This window comes from Scyliorhinus torazame, chromosome 7 (assembly GCF_047496885.1).
Source record: "Scyliorhinus torazame isolate Kashiwa2021f chromosome 7, sScyTor2.1, whole genome shotgun sequence".
Lineage (NCBI taxonomy): Eukaryota > Metazoa > Chordata > Chondrichthyes > Carcharhiniformes > Scyliorhinidae > Scyliorhinus > Scyliorhinus torazame.
This window is the reverse complement of record NC_092713.1, coordinates 232,495,488-232,522,412: the sequence shown is the minus strand read 5'-3', so window position 1 is coordinate 232,522,412 and position 26,925 is coordinate 232,495,488. Positions and strand designations below refer to the sequence as shown.

At 46.9% G+C, this 26,925-nt stretch overlaps 1 protein-coding gene across 1 annotated transcript; it reads left to right on the top strand.

The window, feature by feature from the left end:
* The first annotated feature begins 317 nt into the window (after positions 1-317).
* Positions 318-26,162, top strand: slc26a2 (solute carrier family 26 member 2). Its single transcript, XM_072512140.1, has 3 exons — positions 318-458; positions 11,793-12,419; positions 23,488-26,162. Exons 2-3 carry the CDS (start codon positions 11,805-11,807, stop codon positions 25,015-25,017), a joined length of 2,145 nt encoding a protein of 714 aa, XP_072368241.1. The 5' UTR covers positions 318-458; positions 11,793-11,804; the 3' UTR covers positions 25,018-26,162.
* The last annotated feature ends 763 nt before the right edge of the window (positions 26,163-26,925 follow it).

The following is a 26,925-nucleotide window of genomic DNA, read 5'->3' as shown; positions in this document are numbered from 1 at the left end:
AAATAGATCAGATTTCTTAACCCTGACTGGGGAATAATATATTAGTTTACAGCTGGGCAAAAGTCCTGGAAGCAAAACAAGCGCGCGTTCACAAGTTTATTGACCTGGCACACCCACACACACTGGTTAAAGTGACAGCAAGTGGGCCAGGGCAATGAGCAATCCAGTGCAGTCCTCATCCAGGTCCGCACGCCCCATTGGCGACACATGGTCGGAGTCTTGACCAATCAGGGAGGTGGGCACCGCCGTAAGTGGGCGGGGCTCTAACCAGTCACGCCCAATGGATTCGCCTTGTGGCGCTGACGTTGCACGGCGGCGCCGTCCGCGGCCAATGACCCGCTGGGTGACAGTCAGCTGGAAGAAAAATTGCTACAATTGATCATCTTATTTCAGCCCATGCGAAAGTGTAACTACCTGTTCCATTGTGATCATTGCTAAACAGAGACCCGTTTCAGTCGGTGAGTGAGTTCATTCTGCAGCCAGGCAGAGCAATTGGGTTGTATTGAAATTGACAGAACAGTACTGGGATCGCGCCTTCTGTTTCCAGTTTGTTAGTTTCTCAACAGTTTCACTGTTTCTCTGTCTTTTAAAATGTAATCTAATTCACTCCCCTGGCTCTGACAGTAGGTTTAGTTACAATTTCTGCTCACTGGCAGAGGCTGCTGTTTCGAAAGCTCAGGGCAATTGGTGGGCGCCCCTGTCTAATCCATAACCACTGCTTGGATGTGTGACATTTTAACAGTGGGTTCTTTTGTGAGGTGGCAGGTACCTGCTAAACAGGAAAAGTTTGAGACATCCATAAGTGCTGCCATTTTAAACGTGGTTTGTATTCTAGGGAGAGCCTGGCTTCAGCTAATAGTTTTTGGACACGGAGAATAATGTCCTATCCCATGAACTATATCCGAGAAATAATGTTAATAAAATTGGCATTTGTTTAAGTGGAGGGGCTGTTGCTGTTGAGGGAGTGGTGTTACTTTCTGGAAAGGCTTGCACTTGTCCAGCTTGAAAGGCTGCTCTGTTGTCCATTGAGGTAACAAGAAAAAAAGACTTGTCCTTATCTCATTTAGGACCCGAGGACGGATACAATCGCTTTACAGCCAGTGAAGTAGATTCTTGAAGTGTGGTGACTGCCGTAATACAGGAAACATGCCATAGCAAACTCCCACAGACAACAACCTGATAATGACCAGATAATCTATTTTAGTGATGGCGATTGAGGATAAATATTGGCCAGGTCACCACGGATGATTCCTCTCCCCTTCTTTAAAATAGTGTCAGGAGATGTTTTACATGCACCCGAGAGAGCAGATGGGGCCTCAGTTTAGGATCTCCTCTGAAAGACAGCACTTCCAACAGTGCAGCACTCCACAACAGCATTGCACTGGGATGTTAGCCTTGATTTGTGTGCTCATGTCCTGGAGTGGGACTTGTACCAAAAATATTTTACTCGGTGGTGAGAATGTTACCAGCTGAGCCAATAACTTTGTGTTGCCCCATCTTAAATGTTTAATCAATTATATTCTTACCAATTTTATTAATATTGTCATGGTAGACAGGCCCACCCTTGTCATTATCACCAACCAGTTTTTATTTTCAGACCTGATTATGTCCTATTAACATCTCAACGCGTGTGCCATCAAGGCATCTGTGTAAAAGGAAACTGATCAGGGCTTGATGAAATCAAGCTAGACCAATATTTTCTGTTGGGTGGTGGAGGGCATTTTCAACATTTTGGTTATTTTATAGAATATATGAATTCTGCAAACCTTTGAAGTTCTGTTTGTAATGGTACATTCTAAACAAATGCCTATGGCCTTTGACTTTCTTCAATTGCAGGTGTAAGGGAGGATTCTGCCATTAAAGGATATTCCACTTTTCTTTGAGTTGTAGGCCTAAAGGCAGGCTCTTAGCGATTATTTGCTGAACCAGAGCAAATGCTGACCTTTTTTTTTAAACTGTGGGTGGGATAACGAGGCAGAATCTAAGTCTACATCAGTCAGAATGGAAATTAAAGCCAGTGTGATTGGATTAACATATTCCACATGGTCTCTGTCTAGCAAAATAAAGTAACTAACCACACCAGAGGTGCCCCTATCCCCACCCCCTGCCCCATCAAAGGATATAATTTCATAATATTTTCATTTCATATCAACCTTGCTGTTTACTGTAAATTTGCCTTTCCCATCTGTTGCTTTAATTCTGTCTGAAAAGTTCCTAACCATTTGCTAACATCTTGGGATTTAGCAACCCGAATATTAGATCAAATATAACAAGATACTTTCTTGATAGATTGTTTCCAAACAGTGGACCAGAATGATACAAAAAGACAAGGTAGCAGGGGCATACTTGCTTGCATATTTCAGCAATAGTAAGGAAATAAGGTGATGTTTCTGTCTCCTAGGGGTGCAGGATGCACCTGAAGCAATGTTTTCTGACCACTTCTCATGAGGCTGCAATAGTCAGAGCAGCAACAGAATTAATTTTGCAGGGAATGCTGATGGCAGGTGGGATGTACAACCACAAATGCACTTCGCAAGCGCTGCTCCAAATGGATTCGGTGGGGTTACTGGGGTACGGGAATAGACTGGAGGTGTGGGCTTAAGTAGGGTGCTCTTTCCAAGGGCCGGTGCAGGCTCGATGTGTCGAATGGCTTCCTTCTGCACTGTACATTCTATGATTCTATGCATCATTTCCGCCATCTGCAAAAGTTTGGTGAGCATAAAATAAAATTTTGACTGTCATGCAGTGGGAGTGTCCAGCTGCTTGTCTATTGACACTGATATCATAAAAACAGCTTACAAATTGGATGGGGTGGCTTCATAGAACTGGGAGCCAAGGCTATTCCAGATGCCGCCTATTAGATACGGTCAGAGCATTATTTGTTGATTAAATTAAAATATAGTTAGAACCTACTGAATTTATCTTAACCTTTTAGTTAATATTAAAACTAATTTTAAACTGAGACAACAACCCCACCAGAACCAGCTAAAGTTCTAACAAGGTATTGCCACCATGTGATGATTACAGCCAACTGTTACTGTGTATGGTATACACAACTGCCATGTTTTGATAATGTCAGTACATTAGCTGGTTTGTAATTGAATTGCTCATGATCTAGAGCATGACTGTAAAGCTTGTCAGTGATTCAAAACAAACTACCTTGCTGTGTCCCAGTAAATTCAAATAAGCCACAATTACACTTTTCTTCCTGTAATGAGGTGCTAAAAATGAATGTCAGCTTGGTTCAGCTGGTACAACATTTGGTGCTTGGGTCAGCAGGTTGTGGTTTCAAGTCTGATACCAGGACATGGCACTGAATCAAGGCATTATGAGGGTCTATTGCATTGTCAGATGAGCATTAACCAATACCTGCTTGTATTTCCTTTATCTTTTTGGTGTCAGTCCATATATATGATGTGGAGATGCCGGCGTTGGACTGGGGTGAGCACAGTACGAAGTCTTACAACACCAGGTTAAAGTCCAACAGGTTTGTTTTGATGTCACTAGCTTTCGGAGCGCTGCTCCTTCCTCAGGTGAATGAAGAGGTCTGATCCAGAAACACATATATAGACAAATTCAAAGATGCCAAACAATGCTAGGAATGCGAGCATTAGCAGGTGATTAAATCTTTACAGATCCAGAGATGGGGTAACCCCAGGTTAAAGAGGTGTGAATTGTATCAAGCCAGGACAGTTGGTAGGATTTCGCAGGCCAGATGGTGGGAGATGAATGTAATGTGACATGAATCCCAGGTTCCGGTTGAGGCCGCACTCATGTGTGCGGAACTTGGCTATAAGTTTCTGCTCTGCGATTCTGCGTTGTCGCGGGTCCTGAAGGCCGCCTTGGAGAACGCTTACCCGGAGATCAGAGGCTGAATGCCCTTGACTGCTGAAGTGTTCCCCGACTGGAAGGGAACATTCCTGCCTGGTGATTGTTGCGCGATGTCCGTTCATTCGTTGTCGCAGCGTCTGCATGGTCTCGCCAATGTACCACGCTTCGGGACATCCTTTCCTGCAGCGTATGAGGTAGACAACGTTGGCCGAGTCGCACGAGTATGTACCGCGTACCTGGTGGGTGGTGTTCTCACGTGTAATAGTGGTATCCATGTCGATGATCTGGCACGTCTTGCAGAGATTGCCATGACAGGGTTGTGTGGTGTCGTGGTCACTGTTCTGAAGACTGGGTAGTTTGCTGCAAACAATGGTTCGTTTGAGGTTGCGCGGTTGTTTGAAGGCAAGTAGTGGGGGTGTGGGGATGACCTTGGCAAGATGTTCATCGTCATCAATGACGTGTTGAAGGCTGTGAAGAAGATGACGTAGTTTCTCCGCTCCGGGGAAATACTGGACGACGAAGGGTATTCTGTCGGTTGTGTCCCATGTTTGTCTTCTGAGGAGGTCGGTCCGGTTTTTCGCTGTGGCGCGTTGGAACTGTCGATCGATGAGTCGAGTGCCATATCCTGTTCGTACGAGGGCATCTTTCAACGTCTGTAGATGTCTGTTACGCTCCTCCTCGTCTGAGCAGATCCTGTGTATACATGGATCTGGATACATGGATACATGTGACATCGAAACAAACCTGTTGGACTTTAACCTGGTGTTGTAAGACTTCGTACTGAGTCCATATGTAGGCCAGGCTTTTGTGGTCAGTGTCAAAGGGATAGAACTCACTGCTGACCATGCGAAATAACAGCTCTATACTGCTGTGGCTTTAAATTTGGTGCCATCTCTGGCATCCAGCAACAGTGATCAATCAATTGAAGAACTTTCACAGTGCAAAATAGGGCTTATAATTCACACTTTAATCATTGTAGAGAAAAAACAAAAATAAAGATTTAGACATGCACATTGCTTTAAGTTCTGAACTGAAATATTGCATGATTTTTAATTTTTGGTTTAATTGGTATTCTGCACAAATGAGATGGCGTGCTTGTAAGATCAGGGCCGAAGAGGTTGTTCAGTAATTTAGAAACTCAGTAACGTCTGCTAAAACATTTCTAATGACTTTTACGATGGGAATAATGAAAATTGAACTTCATTCACTGGTTCTGTGTTGATTGCATCTGTGAAGACTTCATGCCACACACCCAATGGAAGAACAGGGTGTCACTGACAGTGACTTCTAGACTTCCACATGAGCAGATGCCAGATATTGCTGTTTGTTGGATGCCGTAATGGCAATACACACGCTGAGAGTCTTGCCATTGATTACAAATCCAAATTCCAGTCCTATATAAAGGGGAAATTTCTTTTTTTTTTTTTCAGATAAAGACTGGATATGTTAGCAAGATTTGTAGCTTGGCATTTGTGAATCTTGTTATTCTAGTATAGTCAGCCAGAAATTCACAATGTCATGCTATCACTCATAAAAGGTGCAAGATAAAATTTGTAAATTGGAGGGTTATTCTGTGAATGAGTTCGCTCTTTTATACTGAAACCCCCCAAAAACGCAGAATAGGGATTTGCTTGAGGTTATATTAATGTGCACTTACTGAAGTGCTGTGTAATAAGAGATGTATAATTGACGAGATTGAACTTGTTTCATGGTTAATTGTCCATTTACTATCCTGCTTCAATCATTAATTTTCTGATAACTTGCTGCCAGATTGATAGGCACTTTATCCCTATTATAACTGTCCAATTAAGCAGGTCAGGTCACAGAAATTATTGTTGGAGTTGGATATAAAATGATTAAACTGTTCTGAAAAGAATGACATTGAATTTGGCACCCGAACGATTAATGTATAAAAGGGAAAAAGTATAAAAGGAATATCTCCAATATGCAAAACATGTCATTAGAGTACAGATATCAGAATGTGGTAACAAAGTAAAATATTAACTTGTACTGGTCCATGTCCAACATTTAATCAACATTACTGAATGTTCTTGGCTTGATATAACTGAAGGTAAAACACTAGAACAGTGTTTGACTTTTATCCCCAGCCAGGAACATTTGGTAACATGAATACTTGCCAGAATTTCTAAGTAAATGTTTTAAATTATTACTCCTGTCTTTCAGCAATTTCTGCAAAATAGCGATATTCTTTTTGGGAGCAATGTCGGTCAGGACTCTGGGCAATGCTGACTGCTATTATTTCGGCCTGCTCCGCCTTCTCCCTATGTGCCCATATCGAATGAACTCACCATTGCCTTCAGTGCCTCCCATACCGTGGCTGCCGAAACCTTCTTCATATCATTTATCTCCACATCACTCAGGAAAAAGATAATGTTGTGGAGGAGAATGCTGAGCCCCAGGCTAATAGATTAGATGGCATTGAGGTACGTAGGGAAGAGGTGTTGGCAATTCTGGACAGGCTGAAAATAGATAAGTCCCCGGGACCTGATGGGATTTATCCTAGGATTCTCTGGGAGGCCAGGGAAGAGATTGCTGGACCTTTGGCTTTGATTTTTATGTCATCATTGGCTACAGGAATAGTGCCAGAGGACTGGAGGATAGCAAATGTGGTCCCTTTGTTCAAAAAGGGGAGCAGAGACAACCCCGGCAACTATAGACCGGTGAGCCTCACGTCTGTAGTGGGTAAAGTCTTGGAGGGGATTATAAGAGACAAGATTTATAATCATCTAGATAGGAATAATATGATCAGGGATAGTCAGCATGGCTTTGTGAAGGGTAGGTCATGCCTCACAAACCTTATCGAGTTCTTTGAGAAGGTGACTGAACAGGTAGACGAGGGTAGAGCAGTTGATGTGGTGTATATGGATTTCAGCAAAGCGTTTGATAAGGTTCCCCATGGTAGGCTATTGCAGAAAATACGGAGGCTGGGGATTGAGGGTGATTTAGAGATGTGGATCAGAAATTGGCTAGCTCAAAGAAGACAGAGGGTGGTGGTTGATGGGAAATGTTCAGAATGGAGCTCAGTCACAAGTGGAGTACCACAAGGATCTGTTCTGGGGCCGTTGCTGTTTGTCATTTTTATCAATGACCTAGAGGAAGGCGCAGAAGGGTGGGTGAGTAAATTTGCAGATGATACTAAAGTCGGTGGTGTTGTCGATAGTGTGGAAGGATGTAGCAGGTTACAGAGGGATATAGATAAGCTGCAGAGCTGGGCTGAGAGGTGACAAATGGAGTTTAATGTAGAGAAGTGTGAGATGATTCACTTTGGAAGGAATAACAGGAATGCGGAATATTTGGCTAATGGTAAAGTTCTTGAAAGTGTGGATGAGCAGGGGGATCTAGGTGTCCATGTACATAGATCCCTGAAAGTTGCCACCCAGGTTGATAGGGTTGTGAAGAAGGCCTATGGAGTGTTGGCCTTTATTGGTAGAGGGATTGAGTTCCGGAGTCGGGAGGTCATGTTGCAGCTATACAGAACTCTGGTACGGCCGCATTTGGAGTATTGCGTACAGTTCTGGTCACCGCATTATAGGAAGGACGTGGAGGCTTTGGAGCGGGTGCAGAGGAGATTTACCAGGATGTTGCCTGGTATGGAGGGAAAATCTTATGAGGAAAGGCTGATGGACTTGAGGTTGTTTTCGTTGGAGAGAAGAAGGTTAAGAGGAGACTTAATAGAGGCATGCAAAATGATCAGGGGGTTGGATAGGGTGGACAGTGAGAGCCTTCTCCCGCGGATGGAAATGGCTGGCACGAGGGGACATAGCTTTAAACTGAGGGGTAATAGATATAGGACAGAGGTCAGAGGTAGGTTCTTTACGCAAAGAGTAGTGAGGCCGTGGAATGACCTACCTGCTACAGTAGTGAACTCGCCAACATTGAGGGCATTTAAAAGTTTATTGGATAAACATATGGATGATAATGGCATAGTATAGGTTAGATGGCTTTTGTTTCGGTGCAACATTGTGGGCCGAAGGGCCTGTACTGCGCTGTATTGTTCTATGTTCTATACCACCGAATGGCCTCCCTCACCCGCTCACACATCTCTTCCTCCACCAACAGCTCCACATGTAACCGCCACTAGTTATTAAATATTGCAAATTTTAAAAAAATTATCTGGATGAGCCACCTGAATTTGATTGATTCATTGATTGATATTTATTGTCACATGTACTGAAGTACAGTGAAAGTATTTTTCTGCAGCCAAGGGAACGTACACGTACGTATATAGTGGACAAAAGGATAATCAACAGTGTCGAGATTGGCCGATCAGAGTGCGCATCACATCTCGATTGTTTAAGCATCTTTATGCCTGCAAGGAGACATGTTGCACTTTAAACTTTTGTCAAATAACATGCTGAATTGAGACAAAAGTTATTCGGAGGTTTATCACATCCATGTAATTTTTAAAAATTCAGCTCAATGATAACAGATCTCAGTGAGTCAGAGGGTGCAATGTTTTGAGGAAAATCTGATTGGGAAAATGTTTGAGGAAGTCGGTATTTACAATATTCAGGGCTGATTATTCAAATTGTCACTCCGCTACAACTAAAACTAATGTTTTTTTAATATAAATTTTAGAGTAACTAATTTTTTTTTTTCCATTTAAGGAGCAATTTAGCGTGGCCAAATCCACCTAACTACACATCTTTTGGGTTGTGGGGTGAAACCCACCCAGACTCTGGGAGAATGTGCAAACTCCACACGGACAGTGACACAGGGCTGGGATTCGAACCCGGGTCCTCCGCTCCGTAGTCCCAGTGCTAACCACTACTCCACATGCCGCCTTCTGAAACCAATATTAAAAGAAAACTTTGTGGGCATTGATAATGGCCCATAACATCAAATCTCCAGGATGACGTACTCTGTAGGTACCCCAAAGATGAGCTGGGACCCTCTCAGCTCTCTGCATAAGAATTTCCAGACAGTTGTCTGGGGAGTTCAAAATTCTGATGGGCATTTACCCTGCATTGGGAACCATCCAAACTCTTATTTTAAATCAAGTCTTCAGATGGTTTCGACTATCTTACAGGAATAGTTGCCCAGGAAAAGTTAGAATTAAAATCACTTCTAACTCCTGACTAACTAGAGTGCACACCAATGCCGCCGCCCCCCCCCCCCCCCCCTCCCAAGTACACCCTACCAAAGATCCTTCCCTCAGAGTGCCCGTCCGACAACTGGTCTGACTATCCTAATACCCATTGACCACCCACCCCCATGCTACCCACTTACCAAGTGTCGTAAAAAGGGGGCATGGATACACTGTCCCTGACTCTTCTACACTCAACTTAAGGACACAGGAAGCCACTGCACTGGCTTTCCTCACCCAACCTGAGTCAGACGGTCGGGTGAGAAAGCTTCAGTCTAAGTAAATATGAGTGGAGAGGTAATCTGACTGTGGTGGACACTCCACGGAAGGTCTGGCCTAATACTTGGCATTTCAAGAACTTGGCTGTAATTTGCACTTGTTTTTCCAAACAGTGCATTGTTGCAAAAGAGACAGCAACTCCAGGAATGGAATGCCGCAATACTTAAATACCCTTTAACTAATGAGTACTGGGAAATTGGGACTGCGTTCTTATTGTGAAATTCTGCTCGATACATAGACAGATCTCACTGGGCTCTGCTCAGTATTCACAAACTGGAGACTATTGATCATCTGTTCAAAGTGAGGTACTTAGATAACTTTTGAGCAAAGAAAGCAGAGGAGATGGAATTAGTTTACTGCTTTCCCCCCCCCACTTGCATTTTTAAATTGTTCCGAGAATTATTTTTCAGATTTGTTCATTCATGCATTTTCATAAAGTTTGCTTCAGGAATTTGGGTGGAGCGGTATGTAAAGGAAAGAGGTACAGTCTATGTCGGGATCCGTATTTGTGAGGCGGTAATTACCAAAGGATTGCAATAATTTCTATATTTCTGGTTATATACTCCTGGACCCGAAGTGGTTATCATGATCTTTTAAAATAGTTATATAAAAATAGGGCTCGATCTAACAAAAATGTTTTCTAAGTGTCATTTGTGGCGAGTTTTGCTGGGAGGTTCACCCCGGCTCTGTCGGCAAGTCCCTCACCACGCTTGGGTTGGGATATCCAGGCTGCTGATGCCAGCGCATGTGTTTCCTGGCAACAAAGGGTGCAGTCAACGGGAAATCCTGCTGACAATGGCGGGACAGGTAGATCTTGCTGGCTGGCCTCTCCGCCACCAGAAAACACGTGGCGGGTTGGTGGGTAAATCCCGCCCTTAGTCATTTTTTTTGGCCCTGCAGGGCTTCTCCATGGTCAAGCCCATACTTAGAACTACTTCCATCACTTGGAAGCGGAACTCGCTGACCAGACCAGTTCCTCAGAGATCGGGCCACCATTTTGAAAGGGCGCCCCGATCTCTTTGTGAGCTTGTGGGTCCTCCACTCCCCCCCCCACCCATGGACAATGCCACCCCTCACACACATGTACACTAGCCCACATCCTCCCAAATGATGGCACCCTGCTGAGGGACCCCACTTTTCAGCCCTTTCCACAACCCATTTTGAGTCCCCTTCCCTTCCAGGATCCCCACCCTTTCCACACACCCAAGGTCATTCCACACAAATGTGGACCAGTACTGATTGACGCTTGGCTGGGGACTTCCTGGGGAGGCCGGCAGATGCCGGGAGCCTAGTAGATCCTGGGTCAGCATGCCTTAGCGGGCTTCATCCCATTGTGCTCGGGGTCCTGATCGCAATGCCTCGCGAGACCTGGGTGGATCTCGCGAGGCGTACCGGCTGTTGGGAAGCCCTGGGTCGGCCTCTTCTGGCATCCATAGCGCAACACGGCCGATAGATCGCACCCATTGTTTTTGAATACACTTACTTATGTGCACATTTTTTGTAAAAAATACAACAGCTTCGATGGTCTGGTGGTGGAGGCATGGGCATTTTTAAATACATAAAATTAGTACTGCTTTGTCCTGCATTGCTTACATCTGGTGTACTTTATATGTGACTATATTTACTAGTTGAAATCAATTAGCTATCTTCTATTCATATCTACTGTATATGCTCCTATTCTGTATTTACTCCTATTCAATGAATAATATATTTACTGCAGCTCAACTGTTTCTTAACAGAATATGCCAAATTAGTGTTAAATATTTTTAAATATCCTTTTATTTACAAACTATAAAATGCAGCTTGAAACGCTTAAAAACTAGTGCAAGTCACATAATTGAGTCTTTGAAGGACATACTGCAAATCACCGTGGTTTTTCCTGACAAATTATAACATTTATTTATCACATTCACATATTTATTCTGCTTCGGTCATATCAGCATCACAGATTAATATCCCCATTCTGTAATCTTTTACGAATGTACATGACAGTGTGACAATGACCAGATAATCTGTTTTTGTGTTGTTGATTTGAGGGAAAGATATCAGTCAGGACATGGGGGATAATCCTCCCTGCTCTTCTTCGGAATTGTTCCATGGGACCTTTTACATTGAATTGAACAGGCAAGTGGGACGTTGGTTTAATGTGTCAACTGACAGATGGCACCTTTGACAGTGCTGTGCTCCCCCTACTGCACTGGAGTGTCAGCCTTAATGTTTAAAAAATGCATTCAAACCCTGGGGTGGGTCTTGAACCTGGAACCTTGTGTTCAGAGGCGAGTGTGCTACCAGCTGAACCACAGCTTGACAACATTTGCTCCTTTTTTTTTTGTTATTGTTGCAGGAATAAACGGGCTCGTTGAGATAATAAATATTTTGAAAAAAAATTCTAAGAAAGAGACACAGCTTCCTGCTAAATGATTCAAACCTGTGTGGTTCAGTCAATATATTGCATTTGATATTATTTTGATCGAGATTGGTAAAGTAACTCAAAATGCTTGATCCTGCTACAAATGTAATTTTACTACATCAGGTTATTGTAATCACGACTGACCAGCTTCTTTTATTTGTTTAGACCGCTGGCGGGATGACTTTGACAGAAGCTAACACCGCTGACAGCATGTTGGCACTCAGTACTCCATCCTCTCCTGCTATGAAAAACAGGAAATATTCTCCCATTATTTTAGAAGAGCAAGAAAGGAATACATTAGATGTGAAGAAGATTGCAGCAAAAAGGCTAAAGAAGTGTTGTTCTTGCACCCCAACAAAAGCAAAAGACTTCTTTGTTGACTTCTTTCCTGCCATAAGATGGTTTCCAAAGTACAAATGGAAAGAATGGATTTTGGGAGATATTATGTCCGGGCTGATAGTGGGCATCCTGCTTGTTCCTCAGTCAATAGCCTATTCTTTGCTCGCAGGGCAGGAACCGATATATGGGCTATATACCTCATTTTTTGCCTGCATCATCTACTTCCTGATGGGAACATCAAAGCATATTTCAGTTGGTATCTTTGGAGTGCTCTGCTTAATGATTGGCCAGGTGGTGGATCGAGAGTTACAGTTTGCTGGGTTTGACATCTATGATGATAGTAATCGCACTGGCCAAGCAGAAATGTTCAATCAGTCTGCAGGTGCGTGTGGCAGAAGTTGTTTTGCCATTCGCATTGGCTCAACGTTGACTTTTATGGCTGGGGTCTATCAGGTAAGGTGATCACTTAGCCAACCATTTTAAACCCTGAATCGCAATGATCAAGTTATGGGCCTGGGCAAGGTAAACCACGTCTATAAGGGCAATCTGAGTGTTTAAATACGCCCATTCTGCTGATTGTCCAGTTACGCTTGAATTTTCAGTAAATCTCGATAGAATACAATTGAACTTAAAAGGGCTGTAAATCAACATGACAAAATCAGGATCACATGAAAGCACTGAATTCGTAGTTTGTGAACATTAAAAATGTCAACTCATCAGCCTTCATTCAGGAAAATCAGGCACAGCATATTTAAGAATGAGCAATCATGGCAGCTTTTCCATTGTTAATTTACATATACATACTTTAATGTATTTTCTGACACCAGTAAGCGGGAAATGAGGTGCAGCTCCTAATGAGGGTAAATGAAAACAAATGCTCAAAAATTATAATAAAACACCAAATAAAGCCCCTTTCCAGCTGCAGCAGCAAATCTGGTCATAATTTGAAGGGACTCTGAGCAAGTGTGACTGCAGGAAGTAATGTATGAGGCTCTGTGATGTATGAGGCAGTGTTGTTTTGGGAGTAGACCAATTTTAGCACCAGACGGGGACATGGTTAGGCAGAATTGATTGGATAGCCGTCAAGGATTGAAGAATACGTTGGTGCATCATTGTACTTGTAATCCTAAACCATGTGACTGGTTGGTGTCCAAGGTGCATGTATCTCTGGGTGCAATTATGGTGGAAGTTCAGCATTGAAATTCAAGAAAATTATTAAACTAAGAAAGCACAATAGGAATGGTTCTTCCTTTTAAAAAAAAAAAATATATATTTATTCAAAATTTTCAACGAACCCCCCCCAACAAAAAGAAAGAAACAAGAACGCAACAATTAGAAATTATACATTGGATTTCCCCCATATACAATAACCCCCCATATAACATTTAAAAACACAAATAGGGACCCCCCCCCCCGCCCTTGGGCTGCTGCTGCTGCTGCTGACCTCCTAACGCTCCGCGAGATAGTCTTGAGTCTAGGAACGGTTGCCACCGCCTGAGGAACCCCTGCACAGACCCTCGCAAGGCAAACTTTATGCTCTCCAGCTTGATGAACCCTGCCATGTCATTGATCCAAGCTGCCACACTATGGGGTTTCGCATCTTTCCATAGTAGCAAAATCCTCTGCCGGGCTACCAGGGACTCAAAGGCTAGAATACCGGCCTCTTTCGCTTCCTGCACTCCCGGCTCGTCCGATACCCCAAATAATGCCAATCCCCAGCACGGCTTGACCCGGGCATTCACCACCTTGGACATAGTCCTCGCGAAACCCCTCCAGAACCCATCCAGCGCCGGGCACAACCAGAACATATGGATGTGATTTGCCGGGCTCCCCGAGCACCTCCCACATCTGTCCTCCACCCCAAAGAACCTACTCGACCTCGCCCCTGTCATATGCGCTCTGTGAGTAACTTTGAACTGTATTGGGCTGAGTCTGGCGCAAGAGGAGGAAGAATTATCCCTAGTCAGGGCATCAGCCCACAGACCCTCGTCTATCTCCTCCCCAAGCTCCTCCTCCCACTTGCCCTTTAACTCCTCCACCAAGGCCTCCTCCTCTTCCTTCAGCTCCTGGTAAATCGCCGAAAACTTGCCTTCTCCAACCCATACACCCGAAATCACCCTGTCCTGAATCCCACGTGCCGGAAGCAGCGGGAATTCCCTCACCTGCCGCCTCACAAACACCCTCACTTGCATGTACCTGAAAGCGTTTCCCAGGGGTAGCCCAAACTTCTGCTCCAGCGCCCCTAGGCTCGCAAACGTCCCGTCGATGAATAGGTCCCCCATTCTTCTAATCCCTGCCCGATGCCAGCTCCAAAACCCCCCATCCATCCTTCCTGGGACGAACCGATGATTCTCCCGAATCGGGGACCAGACCGAGGCTCCCACCTCGCCCCTGTGTCGCCTCCACTGCCCCCAGATCTTCAGCGTCGCCGCCACCACGGGACTCGTGGTTTATCTTGTCGGCGAGAGTGGCAGCGGTGCTGACACCAGCGCCCTCAGGCTCGTGCCCACACAGGACGCCATCTCTAGCTCCTCCCACACCGCCCCATCTCCCTCCATTACCAACTTACGGATCATCACCACATTGGCTGCCCAAAAAGCCACACAAATTCGGCAGCGCCAGCCCCCCCTGTCCCTGCTACGCTCCAGGAACACCCTCTTCACCCTCGGGGTCTTATTCGCCCACACAAATCCCATGATGCTCCTGCTTACCCGTTTGAAAAAGGCCTTGGGGATCATAATGGGAAGGCACTGGAACACAAAGAGAAACCTCGGGAGGACCGTCATTTTGACCGACTGGCAGCATATCCCATCTTTTAAAATCCTCCTCCATCTGCTCCACCAACCGCGTGAAATTGAGCTTGTGCAGGGCCCCTCAACTCCTAGCTACTTGGATCCCTAGCTACCGAAAGCTCCTTTCCGCCCTCTTCAGCGGTAGCTCGTCTATCCCCCTTCCCTGGTCCCCTGAATGCACCACAAAGAGCTCACTCTTCCCTACGTAGAGTTTATACCCCGAAAAGTCCCCAAACTCCCTAAGGATCCGCATGACCTCCACCATCCCCTCCACTGGATCCGCCACATATAGCAACAGGTCGTCAGCATACAACGACACCCGGTGTTCCTCTTCCCCCTGGACCAGTCCCCTCCATTTCCTGGACTCCCTCAGTGCCATGGCCAACGGCTCAATTGCCAGTGCAAACAACAAGGGGGATAAGGGGCACCCCTGTCTCGTCCCCCGGTACAGCCGAAAGTACTCCGACCTCCACCGGTTCGTAGCCACACTCGCCACTGGGGCTCTATATAGCAGCCTGACCCAACTGATGAACCCCTCCCCGAACCCAAACCTCCGCAACACTTCCCAGAGATACTCCCACTCCACCCGATCAAAGGCCTTCTCCGCGTCCATGGCTGCCACTACCTCCGCTTCCCCCTCCACCAAGGGCATCATAATCACATTGAGGAGCCTCCGTACATTTGTGTTTAGCTGCCTACCCTTCTCAAATCCCGCCTGGTCCTCCTGAATCACCCCCGGGACACAGTCCGCAATTCTCGTAGCCAGCACCTTCGCCAGCAACTTAGCGTCAACATTGAGGAGCGAGATCGGTCTATACGACCCACACTGCAATGGATTCTTGTCCCGCTTCAAGATCAAAGAAATCAGCGCCCTGGACATTGTCGGGGGCAAGGTCCCCCCCCCCTCACCTTATTAAAAGTCCTCACTAGCAACGGACCCAGCAGGTCCACGTATTTCCTGTAGAATTCAACCGGGAACCCATCCGGCCCCGGGGCCTTCCCTGCCTGCATGCTCCCCAATCCTTTAACCAGCTCCTCCAACCCAATCGGCGCCCCCAAACCAGCCACCTCCTCCTCCTCCACCCTCGGGAACCTCAGCTGATCCAGGAATCGTCGCATCCCCTCCTCCCCCGCTGGGGGCTCAGACCTGTACAGATCCCCATAGAAGTCCCTAAATACCTCATTTATTCTCACCACACTCCGCACCTTTTTCCCCACTCTATCCTTAACTCCACCAATCTCCCTCGCTGCCTCCCTCTTACGAAGCTGGTGTGCCAGCATCTGACTCGCCTTCTCCCCATACTCATACGTCGCCGCCTGCGCTTTCCTCCACTGTGCCTCTGCTTTCCCCGTGGTCAACAGATCGAATTCCGTCTGGAGGTTCCGTCGCTCCCTAAGTAGCCCCTCCTCGGGGGGCCTCTGCATACCTCCTGTCTACCCTTAGAATATCCCCCACCAACTTCTCCCTCTCCCTCTCCCCTCTCTTCTCCCTGTGGGCCCTAATGGAGAATTGCTCTCCCCTGACCACTGCCTTCAACGCCTCCCAGACTACCCCCACCTGCACCTTCCCGTTGTCATTGTCCTCCAAATATCTTTCAATACACCCCCGCACCCGCCCGCACACCCCCTCATCCGCCAACAGTCCCCCCACACCGAGGCGCCACAGGGGGCGCTGGTCCCTCTCCTCCCCCAACTCCAGCTCCACCCAATGCTGGGCGTGGTCCGAGATGGCTATGGCCGAATATTCCGTTCCCTCCACTTTCGGGATTAGCGCCCTACTCAAAATGAAAAAATCTATCCGGGAGTAGGCTCTATGGACGTGGGAAAAGAAGGAAAATTCCTTGGCCAGCGGCCTGGCAAACCTCCATGGATCCACTCCCCCCCCCCCCCCCCCCCCCCCCCAAATCTGGTCCATAAACCCCCTGAGCACCTTGGCCGCAGCCGGCCTCTTACCCGTCCTGGACCTAGAACGGTCCAGTGCTGGGTCCAGCACCGTGTTGAAGTCCCCCCCTCCCCATTATCAAGCTTCCTACCTCCAGATCCGGGATCCGACCCAGCATGCGTTTCATAAATCCGGCATCATCCCAATTCGGGACATATACATTCACCAGTACCACCCGCACTCCCTGCAACCTACCATTCACCATCACATATCGACCTCCATTATCCACTACAATATTCACTGCCTCGAATGACACCTGCTTCCCCACCAGTATTGCAACCCCTCTGTTCTTCGCATCCAGCCCTGAATGAAAGACCTGCCCTACCCATCCCTTTCTCAGCGTAACCTGATCTGCCACCTTCAGATGTGTCTCGTGGAGCATAACCACGTCTGCCTTCAGTCCCTTTAAGTGCGCGAACACCAGGGCCCTCTTAACCGGCCCGTTCAGGCCCCTCACATTCCAAGTTATCAGCTGGATCAGGGAGCTACTCACGCACCCCGCCCCCCCCCCCCCCCCCCCCCCCCCCCCCCCACCTTCCTCCATCTCCTTTTCTAGGCCAGCCACGTGCCCATGCCTCCCGCACCCCCCAGTCCCCCAGGCGGCGGACCCCCACCCCGACTACCTCTCCTACTTCCAGCTCCCTTTTGGCCAATGCAGCAGCAACCCAGTTCTCCCCCCTCCCCCGCTAGATCCACATCTAGCCATTTTGCTCCCCCCATGACACTCCCGTAAGTCAGCTGACCCCGGCCTCTCTCGCCATTCCATCGACCCCCCCACTCCTTGGCAGTCAGTGTGCACTCCTCTCCACTGCCCGCATCCTTCCCTAACGCGGGAAAAATCCCACGCTTTCCTGAGCCGGCGCCGCCCCCTCTGGCGCAGCACCTTTTTGCGGCCTTACCCCAACTCCCCATCCCCAGGCCTCCACCCCCCCCTCTTCCTCCATGGGGCCCTACCCCTCCAACACCGACGCACACACTCTCCCACAGCCCCCACATCAAATCCATTCACCCATCCCCACCCAGCACCAACACAAAAAGAACATTCCCCAAACGCAGTAAACACAGTAAACATCCCCCCACGACAAACCCTCCGTTTGAGTCGAACTTTTCAGTCTGTATAAAGTTCCATGCCTCATCAGGCGTTTCAAAATAGTGGTGCCGATCTTGGAACGTGACCCACAATCGCGCTGGCTGCAGCATCCCGAACTTCACCCCCTTCCGATGGAGCACCGCCTTTGCCCGGTTGAAACCAGCCCTCTTCTTAGCCACCTCCGCACTCCAGTCCTGATAAATTTGAATCTCCATGTTCTCCCACCTACTGCTCCGCTCTTTTTTTTTGGCCCATCTCAGGACACACTCTCTGTCTACAAAGCGGTGGAACCTCACCACTACAGCCCTAGGCGGCTCGTTGGCTTTGGGTCTCCTTGCCAGGACCCGATGAGCCCCATCCAGCTCCAGGGGCCTCGGGAAAGCTCCCGGGCCCATCAGCGAATTGAGCATCGTGCTCATATATGCCCCGGCATCGGGCCCCTCCACTCCTTCAGGGAGACTCAGAATCCGAAGATTCTTCCTCCTCGACCTATTCTCCAGGTCCTCAAATTTTTCCGCCCACCTCTTGTGCAGCGCCTCGTGCACCTCCACCTTCACCGCCAGGCCCAAGATCTCGTCCTCGTTCTCCGAAGCTTTTTGCCGCACCTCCCGGATCACCGCCCCTTGGGCCTTCTGGGTCTCCACAAGCTTCTCAATCGCCGCCTTCATTGGCGCCAGCATTTCTGACTTCAGCTCCTCAAAACAGCGTTTAAGAAACTCCTGCTGCTCCTATGACCACTGCGCCCATGCTGCTTGGTCTCCACCTGCCGCCACCTTGCTTTTCGCTGCACCAGGATCACTATTTTAGTCGCTCCACTCCTGGTCCAATCCATATAATGTCGGGGGGACCTTGCTGTCACCTTCCCACACTGGAAGCCGTCGAACAATTGCCGTTGGGGCCCCTCTGAAGAGCCCCAAAGTCCATTTCCGGCGGGAGCTGCCGAATGTGCGACCTACCTAGGCATAGCCGCAACCGGAAGTGGAATGGTTCTTCATGACAGTGACCCGCAAAGTTTTCATGTGTTTTAGAAAACAAATTGCTCAAGTCCATGAAGGCCTGAATCCTCAGGTCATAATCCAGAGAGCTCATGAATTGATTGTAATCGTCCAAAAATCCCTAGATTCTGAAAAGGTTCCAGCAAATTGGGGAAAATAGCAAATGTAATTATGCCTCTATTCAAGAAAGGAAAATATTATTCAAACCTTGCAGACAAAATTTTTGAATTACAGCGGAGTCGCGGGTTATTCGGAGCAGTAGAAAGGTAGGAATCAATAGAGAAAATGCTCAAAGCTCAACAGGTCTGGCAGCAGATGTGGAGAGAGAAACAGAGTTAACATTCTGAGTCCAATAGGATATTGCTTCAACACTCTGGTAGAAATGTAGAGTTGAGACCAAAATCAAACCTGTCACGATCTAAGTGAATAATGGAGCCGGTTCAAGGTGCCATATGGCCTACACCTGTTCCTGTGCACCATGTTATTTTGTTCACTCACTTCATGATGGTGTGTACCTTGTCTGCTGCATGCCCTCCAGTATGTTTGCCAATTTCAAAATTGTTCACCAATTTCAGATGGGATCTAACAAATCAAATATTTTTTTTATATTACAAGGACAAAACTGCGACTTAAAATGCGCAACTGAATTAATTTTAAAGTTTATGAGTAAAATACTTCTAGAAATTAAAGCTGAAGATAATGAAAAGCATTTTGATTATCGACTTGCAGATTTCCCATAATATTACTTTCATCAAGTCAGCAGATGTGCTGTTTTATAACAGAAGGGGTGATGATAACACAGGCATAAACATTGTTGCTTGGCAATGACTCCAGAAGCCAAATTCCCTATTTACTACATGCAGTTCTTTGTACATTGAGCACACTGTTCCATAATTCTGTCCTTCTTATTCTTTGAAAACTGTAAATGAACAACTTTCTTTTATGTTTTAATTATTTTGTACCTAAATTTTATCCCTTATCAGTTTTAGTGGTGAGTATGCACCGTCAAGTGGGCCTGTTTTTTGTTTGGGGAGTTGGGGGGAGTGGAGCTCAGCTATGCAATAGTCATTGCATCCTTTGGAAACACTAAGAAATGATTCTGGGCTCAGGGCTGCATGGTGGTGCAGTGGTTAGCACTGGGACTACGGCGCCGAGGACCCGAGTTCGAATCCCGGCCCTGGGTCACTGTCAGTGTGGAGTTTGCACTTTCTCCCCGTGTCTGCGTGGGTTTCACCTCCACAACCCAAAAGATGTGCAGGTTAGGTGGATTGGCCACGTTAAATTGCCCCTTAATTGGGAAAAAAATAATAATTGGGTACTTTAAATTTATTTTTAAAAAAGAAATGATTCTGGGCGTTGTTATCGCTCAAGGATGGCGCAGAGATATGGGGCGGGATTCTCCCGTTTGAAGAGTGAGTGTTGACGCCGTTGTAAAAACTGGAGAGTTTAACGACAGCATCATCGGACCTCTAAGTGTGGCGATCCTCTGCCCCAGCGTCAAATGGGTGCCGCGGGTCTGCGCATGCGTGTTGCGACCGGCACGCATGCGCGGTAGCCTCCTTCTCCACGCCAGCCCCAACGCAATATGGCGTAGGGCTACAGGGGCAGGCACGGAGCAAAAGAGGACCCCACCACAAGAGGCCGGCCTGCCAATCGGTAGGCCCCGAGCGCGGGCTAGGCCACGGTGGAGACCCCCCCGGGGGTCGGAACCCCCCTACCCCCCCACACCAGACACCAGGCCGCCCCCGACAGGATGGGCGCTGAGGTCCCGCTGTGTAACACCAGATGCGAATGGCGCCGGCGGGACTCAGGCTTTGCTGCGCGGCCACTCAGCCCATCGCGGGGCAGAGAATCACCCGGGGGGCGGGGGGGGGCGGGTAGAGCGGTCCCTGACCAGCGCTGCGCCGACCGTGCCAGCGCCAATGGCGCCGATTCGCCGGTCACCGGAGAATCGATGGACCGGCGTCGTGCGAATCACACCCGGCCCAGCGATTTTCCAACCTGGCATGGGATGAGAGAATCCCGCCCATGGCATCACTGGGGAGTGGTCCTAGGTTTTTTTTCCCAGTGGGTTGAGAAGGTTGGCATTTGACAGCATAAGCAGAACATTTGGTCTGGCATCACTATGGAGGGCGAAACTGAGATTTGGCAGAACTAGGGAGTGAAATATGGGGATTATTTGCTATTGAGAAAGATGTACATTTATGTCGCACTCTTCATTACCACTGAGGATCTCAAAGCACTTTACAGTCAGTAAAGTACTTTTGAAGTGAATTTAGTGTTTTAATGCAATAAACATGGGTAGCACAGTGGCCAGCACTGTGGGCTCAGGTTCAATTCCCCGCTGGGTCACTGTCTGTGCGGAGTCTGCATGTTTTCCCCGTGTCTGCGTGGGATTTGTCCGGGTGGTCTGGTTCCTCCCAAAGTCCAAAGACATGCAGGTTAGGTGGATTGGCCTTGCTAAATTGCCCTTAGTGTCTAATAAGGTTGGAGGGGTTATTGGTTACGGAGATAGGGTGGAAGTGAGGGCTTAAGTGGGTCGGTGCAGGCTCGATGAGCCGAATGGCCTCCTTCGGCACTGGATGTTCTATGTTCTAACAGATGGCAGCCAATTTTTGCACAGCTCACTCCCGCTTACAGCAATGTGACAGTAACCCTAACCTTAATCATCTGTTTTTGTGATGTTGATGAAGGAATAACTAGCACCGGAGGTAATCTTCCTGTTCTTCAAAATACTTCCACCTGACACGATAAACATGGCCTGGGTTTAAGGGACTGCAGCAGTTTAAAAAGAAAGCTTACACCATCACCTTCTACAGGGCAACTAGGGATGGGCAATAAATGTTGGCCGAGCCAGCAATGTCCACATCCCTTAAATAAATAACTCATCCGAAAAATTGAATTCTCAGAAGTGCTGCACTCTCTCCATCCTGCACAGGAATGTATTACAATCCCAGACCAGACCCCGACTGTGGCTAGGCTACTGGACAAAGCCCAATATTTTATTTTCATTTTTATAAGACTGTGTGGAAAGAATACTTCGCTTCAGGAGTGATTGCACAAAGAATTAGGGATTTGGAATTTTTAAAATAAAACTTTATTCTTAATACAATATTAAACTCTTTAACAACGCAACCAAAAATAGCTTACAATTACCCCTTAAACAATACTACTCAGTACAGCAAATACGATACCCTGAATTATTATCTCTATTCCCACTTAAGCAACAAGAAACGGAAAAAACCATACAGCTCTCAATCCATCCCAATGGCACAGAGTTACACTTGCTTTCCAGAATAGATCTGGCTCCTGTTAGAACCCGTGCAGACTGGCTCGATATCTTCAAAAAGCTGTTTAAATTGGCTTGTTGCAGTTTTCCCCTTGTCCGCAGACATGTCTGCTCTGCTTTAAATACTATTACTCCTTTTTAAACTATCCTACTGTGAGAGTGAAATTTTTTACTTGTGGTCTAAAGGGTTAGTCGGGTTAGAACTCAACTCAAAAAACTTTCCAAAATGTCGGAATACCTTTGCTCGACCCAGCAATGGCATCATCTCCCCAGGTTGAAAACACATTAACTTCCCAGGGACTCGCCCTAGTCAGTCAACAGTGCACTAGCCTAGGCCTTTCACTCTGGTCAATTTCACCTCTGGCTCATAAAAGTTTTTGGTTGTTGCAAAACAAGATTATTTTTAAAAACATGACACTGCAATCAAACACACTCTTAATCCAGGCTGTTAACGCTTAAATTGCCAAATGGTTATAATGCAATATATCTAAAATCCTGCATTTGTCACAAATGTCAACCTTGATTTTGTGCCCAAGCCCTGGGGTGCAACCTAAACCCAGACCCTTGTGGCAATGAGCGAAAATGTTACCAGCTGCACCATGACTGACACATCCCAATCTGCAATTCTGCTTGTTGCTCGCTTTAAACTTAAAAATTCAAGTTGTGTACTATCTTTTTTTTTTTAAAATCCATTTTTGGAATGTAAGCATTGTTGATGGGTTCCTTTGATACCAGTGAATGGCCTGTTAGGGCATTTAAGAGTCAACCATGTTAGTGTGCAACTGTGCAGGACTGTAGTCACATAGGCCAAACCAGGTATGGACTGCCTTAAACGTCAATGCAGAATATCGAAAAAATTGATTGCATATAAATCCACTTATCATTTGTTTCTAAATATATCTCATGATTTGTAGAAAAAGCAACTCTGACATTGTTTTCTTATGTGAGTTAAAACTCAGTTCAAGACAAACAGTACACAATAAGTAGCACAGTGGGTAACATTGTTGCTTCACAGCTCCAGGGTCCCAGGTTTGATTCCCGACTTGGTCTCTGCCTGTGTGGAATCTGCACGTTCTCCCCGTGTGTGCGTGGGTTTCCTCCGGTTTCCTCCCACAGTCCAAAGGTGTGCAGGTTAGGTGGATTGGCCATGCTAAATTGCCTTTCGTATCCAAAAAGGTTAGGTGGGGTTACTGGGTTACGGGGATGGGTGAAGGTGTGGGCTTAGGTAGGGTGCTCTTTCCAAGGGCAGGTGCAGACTCGATTGGCCGAATGGTCTCCTTTTGCACTGTAATTCTATGAACTTGTGCAGAATAAAGGGGTTAAATGTCAACTGCCGTGTGAACATAGTCACTTAATTATTTCTATCACTCTTGACTTTTTCACTTTCAATGGTTTTCTTGAAATTGTTTGCAGGTGGCTATGGGCATCTTCCAAGTGGGCTTCATATCGGTGTACCTGTCTGACTCTTTACTTAGTGGATTTGCCACTGGAGCATCGTTCACCATTCTTACCTCACAAGTTAAGTATCTTCTTGGGATCAGCATTCCCCGTGCCCATGGTCCTGGCTCACTTGTGCAAACCTGGGTGCACATTTTTAAAAACATCCATACTACTAACATCTGTGATCTAGTAACCAGCCTGGTGTGCCTTCTGATTCTAGTGCCTTTAAAAGAAATAAATGAATGTTACAAATCAAAGCTGAAAGCACCAATTCCAGGCGAGCTTCTGGTCGTAGTCTTTGCTACCTTGGTCTCTCATTATGGACATTTGAATGCAAAGTTTAATTCTACCATTGCTGGAAACATTCCCACTGGATTTATGGCTCCCACCTCTCCAGACTGGAGCTTGATACCTCGAATTGCTGCAGATGCCCTTCCGATTTCGATCATTGGCTTTGCAATTACGGTTTCTCTTTCAGAAATGTTTGCCAAGAAGCACGGGTATACGGTGAGGGCAAATCAAGAAATGTTTGCTATTGGTACCTGTAACATTATTCCGGCATTTTTTCATTGCTTCACAACCAGTGCTGCCCTCGCCAAAACTCTTGTGAAAGAGTCCACGGGTTGCAGGACGCAATTCTCCAGTATAGTGACTGCTTTAGTGCTTCTCCTTGTGCTTCTTGTGATTGCACCGCTTTTCTACTCTCTTCAAAAATGTGTCTTGGGTGTCATAACAATTGTGAATCTCCGTGGTGCTTTAAGAAAATTTTTGGAGTTGCCCAAAATGTGGAAGGTGAGCAAGGTGGACACTGTCATATGGTTTGTCACAATGTTATCATCAGCCTTAATCAGCACAGAGTTAGGACTGCTGATTGGAGTTAGCTTTTCTGTGATCTGTGTCATTGCGCGAACACAAATGCCAAGAGCCACTATGCTCGGCCATCTGGAAGGAACAGAAATTTACGAAGACTTGGGAAGATATAAAAATCTTCAAAAGTTGTCTGGTGTCAAAATATTTAGATTTGAGGCTCCGTTGTACTATGCAAACAAAGAGTCCTTCAAGGCATCGCTCTACAAACATGTAGGAGTTAACCCAACTCTAGTAATCATGGCAAAGAAAAAAGCAGAAAGGAAATTAATTCGGGAAATGAAACAAAAAGTAAAAGTGAATGCATGTGCTTCCATGAAGACTGAGGCCACAGTGCAGCTTTCCAAACAAGAGTTTGAATTCCATACAGTTATCATTGATTTCTCAGTTATTCAGTTCCTGGATACAGCAGGTATAGCAACAGTGAAGGAAGTCTCTAAAGATTACAAACAGATTGGAATCCAAATTCTTCTGTCAAACTGTAATGCATTGGTTATTGATAGTCTTCGCAATGGAGGTTATTTTGAAAATGACAACATCCACACATTGGTGTTTTACAGTGTTCATGACGCTGTCATGTTTGCTTCAAATGTACACCAAAAGAATGGTGACTGGGAAGGAAGCAACCTCTGTTAATATTCAACTGTGAATGAATCCAGGAAAACTGCTCAGCATTGTTAGCTTCAGAAACTTGAACATGTTGTTTCAAAGCAAATTGAGGTAACTTCTTCCGCCGGAATTCTCCGGCCCTTCGCTGACGGTGGGATTCTCTGTCCCTGCCGGCAGCGCACTCCCGCCCGTGGGTTTCCTGGCGGTGTGGGGTGGCTTCAATGGGAATTCTCATTGAAAGCAGCGGAAGCAGAGAATCCTGCCACGAGTGAACGGCGCGCCGCCTCCCGCTGCCGAGAAACACGCGATTGGGAGGCAGGAGTATCCCGCGCCCCTCATTTTGACTTGATTAATTATTTTACATGCGTCTGCAGAATGTTTCTACATGTGATTCTGTATATTTCTGATCATGGTGCTTATTATGAGATGGGATTAGAGCATGTGAAGATTTCTGAGCAACAGTATTTAATATTTGTTTAAATTAACTTCATTAGGACTTCATTTTTTTTTAAGGAGTGGCTTCTGGTTCTTAAACACTTACTGGTGAAGTTTAATTTTTGAACAAGTTGTTATCAACAGTTTTCTGGAGGTCGCTGAAGTTGGAGACATGGGGCGCGATTCTGCATTCCCGCGCCGGCTGGGAGAATCGCCTGGCGCGCCATTTTTCCCCGCAACGCCGGTCCGACGCCCTCCCGCGATTCACCCAAGCGGCAAGAACGGCCCTGTTGAGTTCTGCGCGGCGCAGGCCGGAGAATCGCCCGGGACACCCAAAATGGCGATTCTCCGCTACACCCTCTATTTTCCGGCCCGGATGGGCCGAGCGGTCTGCCCAAAACGACGGCTTCCCACCGGTGCCATCCACACCTGGTTGCTGCCGGCAGGAACAGCGCGGGAACGCTGGGGGGGGCGGCCTGTGGGGGGTGCCAGGGGGGTTCTTTCACCAGGGTAGGACTCAAAAGGGGTCTGGCCCGCGATCGGTGCCCACCGATCGGCGGGCCGGCCTCTCTGAAGGAGGACCTCCTTTCCTCCGCGCCCCGGAAGATCCATCCACCATCTTCTTGCGGGGCGGCCTGGGGGAGGACTGTAACCACACATGCGCGGGTTGGCGACCGCTGGCGCCGGGTGACGCCAGTTATGCGGCGGATGACGCGGCGCCGCATAAGTCCGGCGCACGCTGACGACGCTGCTTTTGCGACCCCCCCCCCCCCCCCCGAGTTTCTCGCGGCTCCGATCCTAGCCCATTTTCGGGCCCTGAAATCGGTCGAGATCAGGGCCGTTTTGCGCCGTCGTGAACCTCGACGGCGTTCACAACGGCGTGGGCACTTAGTCGCGGGAGCGGAGAATCGCGCCCATGAGCTTTGAGAAAAATAATATGAGAACCTTGCATGATGCAATAAATAGATCAGCCCTTTTCAGCTGGTTAATGGTAGAGTACTAATAAAGTTGTATTTTGTTTTTTTAACTGAAATGAGCTTTTGCCTTCATCATTCCCAAAATGTTTGACTCGGGGGCAGAGTTTAAATTTCACATAGTTTTTAGGGAATCTCGTTTTTGCTCTTTTTAATAGTGAATTCTGGGTGCTGAAACAAATGTAATACAACTACTTACCATGCATCAACTGGGAAACTGGGTCACGCTCCCCGGGATGATGGAATATATGCTGTGGCATCTCTGTGCTGGCATAGATCAAAGACAGCAGTCATTCTGATGATGTTTGATTTTAAAAAAATATATAGAAAATGGAAATTTATCAATTTGTAATTTATTCTGAGCTTTTCTTTCATATTTCATTCCTGGTCTCTTCATCTCCCTCTCAAAAAGGTGCTGAGTCTAGTGAGGTATTTTTTATTTTCCCGCCCATGTCGCCATTTTGTTTCCTTTTGTGTGGCTGAAGTATCTGCTTGATATTGACTGTGGAACAGAGCAAAGCTGAGC